At 40.5% G+C, this 4,520-nt stretch overlaps 1 protein-coding gene across 1 annotated transcript; it reads right to left on the bottom strand.

Annotated features, from left to right (window-relative positions):
* Positions 1–874: 874 nt before the first annotated feature.
* LOC132106727 (transcription factor SOX-11-like) lies at positions 875–3,435 on the bottom strand. Its single transcript, XM_059512686.1, has one exon. The coding sequence runs from the start codon at positions 3,363–3,365 to the stop codon at positions 2,271–2,273; it is 1,095 nt and encodes a 364-aa protein (XP_059368669.1). The 5' UTR covers positions 3,366–3,435; the 3' UTR covers positions 875–2,270.
* Positions 3,436–4,520: the final 1,085 nt, after the last annotated feature.

Below are 4,520 nucleotides of genomic sequence, written 5' to 3'. Positions count from 1 at the left end.
AATATGACAAACGTAAGAAAAATATAAGCATGCATATATACTGTATGAATATGTATAAAAAAAAATGTAGTCATGCAAATGTTGAAAAGTTCTATAAAATATATATAGTTTTTTTTGTTGAGTTTTTCCTTTACATGTTAACCGTAACAATTATTTGATCATTACCTTGATTGTAAACTAGTCTTACAACCTACACACAATCGGTTTGGGCTGGGTGGCACAACTCATTAGTTATGCAGAAACAGATAGTGAGTACCAGAAGCACAGTTCCTGAAGCCTATTATTAGATCCTCTGCTACTCACTAGAATAAAAGCTGAGGTAATATTGCATCATACAAAGCCAGATTGCAATGACACAATCATTAATAACATGCAGTGCTGGAACGGGCCTGTATCTATCCAAGTAGGAGGCTTTCCATTTGAATATTCTTTGAAATAACCTGTGATTTGTGCTATATCAGTACAAAATGCAGTTTGTAGAAATATTGAGTAAAAGATTGCAAGTTTTTGTGCATTTCCAGAGCAGAATACTTCCCAGACTCTGCATTAAGACTAGACTTGAGAGGCTTGCTGAATGAATGCAGTTAAGAAAAGAAGGGGGGGGGGGGGGTAATGGTTACACCAATCAAAACGGGCCTCATCCAGCAGAGCGAGATTTGATTTCTTAAAGGAGCGGATTTTTTTTTCCGGTCCAGTGGAGAAGGAAAAGGGAAAAAATAAAGCCATTACTCAATTTGAAAGGAGGGGTGGGAAAATGTTTGCTTGCATCTGGAAACACAGACCCTTCTGAAGGAGCCCAATGGCAAGATCACAAATATCCTTGCTTTGATCACTCAAACACACACGCGCACACATGCCATTAAACAGACATACATTTTCTTATCAGTTCCAGCTGATTTATTTGTGTCAGATACAGACTTCAGCATGACGACATGTAACTCATTTCCTTTGCTACAAAACGCAGATGGTCAAATTTGAGAGTATATTGCACAAAATAATGAAAAACAAATGTGCCATTATAATGAAAATAAAAAAGCAAAACAAAATCCAGTTTTACACCTGCTATTTGGGACCCATTCAAACAGATATACATAAACTCCTAGCTTTACTATATTACAGAACATATACAATCTTCAATCTAGTACCAGAAATGAGGCTCATGTGTTCCCCCAATTCCATTGTACACTTCCCTATAGAAACGCTTCAGATCTACAGCTGTACATTTGCCTGGAGTAAAATAACCAGACATTTAAATGCAAGTCGACTTTTCAGTTTAATTCTTGCATGCTTTTACAAATAAAACCGGGTTGAAGTGCCTGAAAAACCTTACTTAAAGCACAGTAAGAACATTCCCTTTAACTGTACAAAAATACGCCAGAAAATATTTTAATTTTTTTTTTAAAAAGATGAGGTATGTTGGTCATGTATCAAAATGCTTCCTGTCATACCTGTGTGTTCTAGAGTGGTTATCTGCTTAAATATTCCCATACTTGGAGGGAAACGGAAATGGTTACACACACACAAAAAGAAACTTTTGTGGCGTAAATAAAATCACACAAGACCTCAGAATAAGTTCCATCCTGAACAGCGTTTCAGAATTGCCTCCATTCGGTCCAGCAACCGTTTGCCAGCTCCCTGTAGAGATATGGGTGGGATGGGAATGCATAGTTCAGATTTTACATTTTGCTCTCCACCACAGTTTAAGCAGTTTCACTGCAACCCCACAGAATAACCACACTATGGCAAGCTACTTTAACATGTATTTCTTTAAACTAAATGATATCTATTTTCATTTAACTAGCACTTATTTTAATTACCATTAAGTGATTCAATAGTGGTTAGCATCTCAGTTTCAATCAAAATTGATTATTTATATACACATTACTCCTACTAGTTATTATCCTATACTAGTACATATCGGAATGGAAAAGTAGATTTTTATACTGCCATAGTGACTAGCAGAAAAGACATGAAATTTACAGTGATCTTAAAAAACAAAACAAAAAAACAGACTACTTATGGCTTAAAAGGATAAAAACAACTGCTTGTCAGATAAAAGTAGAAACTATGTAATTTTAAGGAATATATGTTAAAAGCGCTTGCCATACACACACAGCCCTGTCAATATGTTGACAATGTTGTCATTTTTTTTCTCCTACGTTACAAATCTTGTAACACAGGATCCACCGTCTTAGCCAGGACAACCACGGAGACAGAGTCCAAAAATAACCTGAAGATGCGAGATGCCCCCTTGGTTCTGGAGGAGTTTGTTAGTAAGTGAAAACCAGGTCTGAAAAGTTCGCCTCCAGCCAGTCTCCCGCAATCATCTCACTGAGCTCAGGAGTACAATAGTCCGGGAATTCGAAGTGAGAACAGAGGCTGCCCTCGCTGTAAGAGTCCAAATCTTTATCCACCAGAGAGAGACAAAGGTTTCCTGAAGTGTTTCCCAAGTCTGTCGAGTGAGAGCCCGCAGCTAAGTTCAAACTGAAGTCCACCAGCAAGTCATCGGAGTCCTCGCTGGAGCTGCTGGACGAAGAAGAGACGGACCTGAAAGAGGATGCTGGTGACACCGAGGCAGGGTAAGCTGCGCTCTGTTTGGTAATGTTCTTGAAGTTGTAAAACAGTCTGCTGCCGGGAATCGCGCTCGCGTGCCTGGACTCCTCGTACATGCTGGCGCCCTCGGACTCCGCGGCGGAGCTCAGCGTGGGGCTCGCGGGGACGTTGTGCATCCTGACGTGCTCTTCTTCCTCGTAGTCATCCTCCTCGTCGTCGTCGTCGTCATCGTCATCTTCGTCGTCAGTAATTTCCCTTTTGATAGACTTGGTCACTTTTAAGTTTGTGAAAACATAGTTGTACCTGCAATCTTGCGAAGAAGCTCTCGCGGTAATGTTCCCCGGTTTGCTCGGCTTGAGTTTCGCGCACTTCTTCCCTGCAGCTCTGACACTTTTACCGATCTTCTCCGGCGACTGCACCGCTGGTTTCGAAGAACTCGTGTCGAGCTTTGGTTTTTTCTTGGGTCTGTATTTGTAGTCGGGGTAGTCAGCCATGTGTTGGAGCCGGAGCCGCTCGGCTTCGCGGATAAAGGGAATCTTTTCACTGTCCTTCAGCATTTTCCATCGCTTCCCAAGTCTTTTGGAGATCTCGGCATTGTGCATGTCCGGCGACTGCTCCATGATTTTTCTCCTCTCGATCTTGGACCAGACCATAAAGGCATTCATGGGTCGTTTAATGTGGCCGGTGGCTGTCTTGCACCAGTCCGGTTTTGGTGGCACCGGGCTGCACGCCACCAGTTCGTTCTCCTCGGTGTCTGTGGTCTCTCGCGACATGCTGCTCTCTGTCTCGCTGTGCTCCGTCTGCTGCACCATGGTCAAAGATACTTTTCTCCCTTGATAGACTCGCAGCTGCCGCACTCTAAGACAAACCTCTTTTAAAAGTTACCGACTGCCTTCTTAACTAGTTCCTAGGTTTCTCATGTCGACTGCGTCACGAATAATTATCCAATAGCCTGCCGTGGCTCCGCCCACAAGCCTAGATATTAACCCTTCGCGTCCAACCAGACCTTGCCTAGGCGTTGATTTAAATGGTGCCTTCATAACCAAAATGCTGTATGATAAGAAAACAGACATCCTGATCTAAAACAAATTCAAGTCAACTATATAATCAACCAAACAAACAAGTGAAGACAATGCTTATTTGCTTGTGTTCTCAGTACAAATTAAGTTATGAGTAAAAAAAAAATCATGTACATTTATAAATGAATCGAATCGTTCATCTAATGTTTTTTTATTCTTTCCTGCACATACAGGATAGTGGTATATAATGATACATATGTTTCTGTCAAAAACTACCCAGATGAAGGCATCTTACTAGACAGCATGCTATGCAGATACTGGATTCGGACGTGTCTTGTTGCCATCCTGCCTCCGTACACAGCCCAAGATTGCATTCGTGTGCACGCCTGTGGGAGGGATTTTCATTACGTGAGCGAGACAGGCATATTGAATGAACACTGGGTTCGTTCAGTGCAACACAACAGGGGACAGAGATAAAGTGAGAAGAAAAACATATAGTGTATCTGTATTTAAAAGATCAGAGCACGTCCTAGTCATGCACCAACTACTAAAGCATTACTTATGAAAATACCTGTTAATAAATATAACTAGTACAACTAGGACAGAATGATTATAATATGAATACCTAAATTTTAGCAGGTTTTTAACATGACAATCTGCAGACATGTCACACACTGCTTAATTCCCACCACCACCCCCCTCCCAAAATAAAATTATTAATTAGTTTATTTTAATTAATTTTATTTTATAAATGCAATAAACAAAATGGGACTCCATCCGTTAAGATTTTTGATTCCTCAATTTGAAAACTACATTTACATTCACATCTTGACAATGTTTTGCAACACTTGTTTCTTATTTGTCTGTGCAGGTTGGTTGAAAATATTCAGACTGATACACTAAAAGTTATGATCAATAAAACTAATTCCTAACTTTCCCCCTCCTTTT

The sequence above is a fragment of the Carassius carassius genome, chromosome 27 (assembly GCF_963082965.1).
Source record: "Carassius carassius chromosome 27, fCarCar2.1, whole genome shotgun sequence".
In the NCBI taxonomy this organism is placed as follows: domain Eukaryota; kingdom Metazoa; phylum Chordata; class Actinopteri; order Cypriniformes; family Cyprinidae; genus Carassius; species Carassius carassius.
The sequence above is the reverse complement of the archived record's forward strand: the minus strand, read 5'-3'. Positions and strand labels throughout refer to the sequence as shown.

Coding starts and splice junctions, on each gene's coding strand:
- LOC132106727 (XM_059512686.1), bottom strand. CDS start 3,365: ATGGTGCAGCAGACGGAGCACAGCGAGACAGAGAGCAGCATGTCGCGA.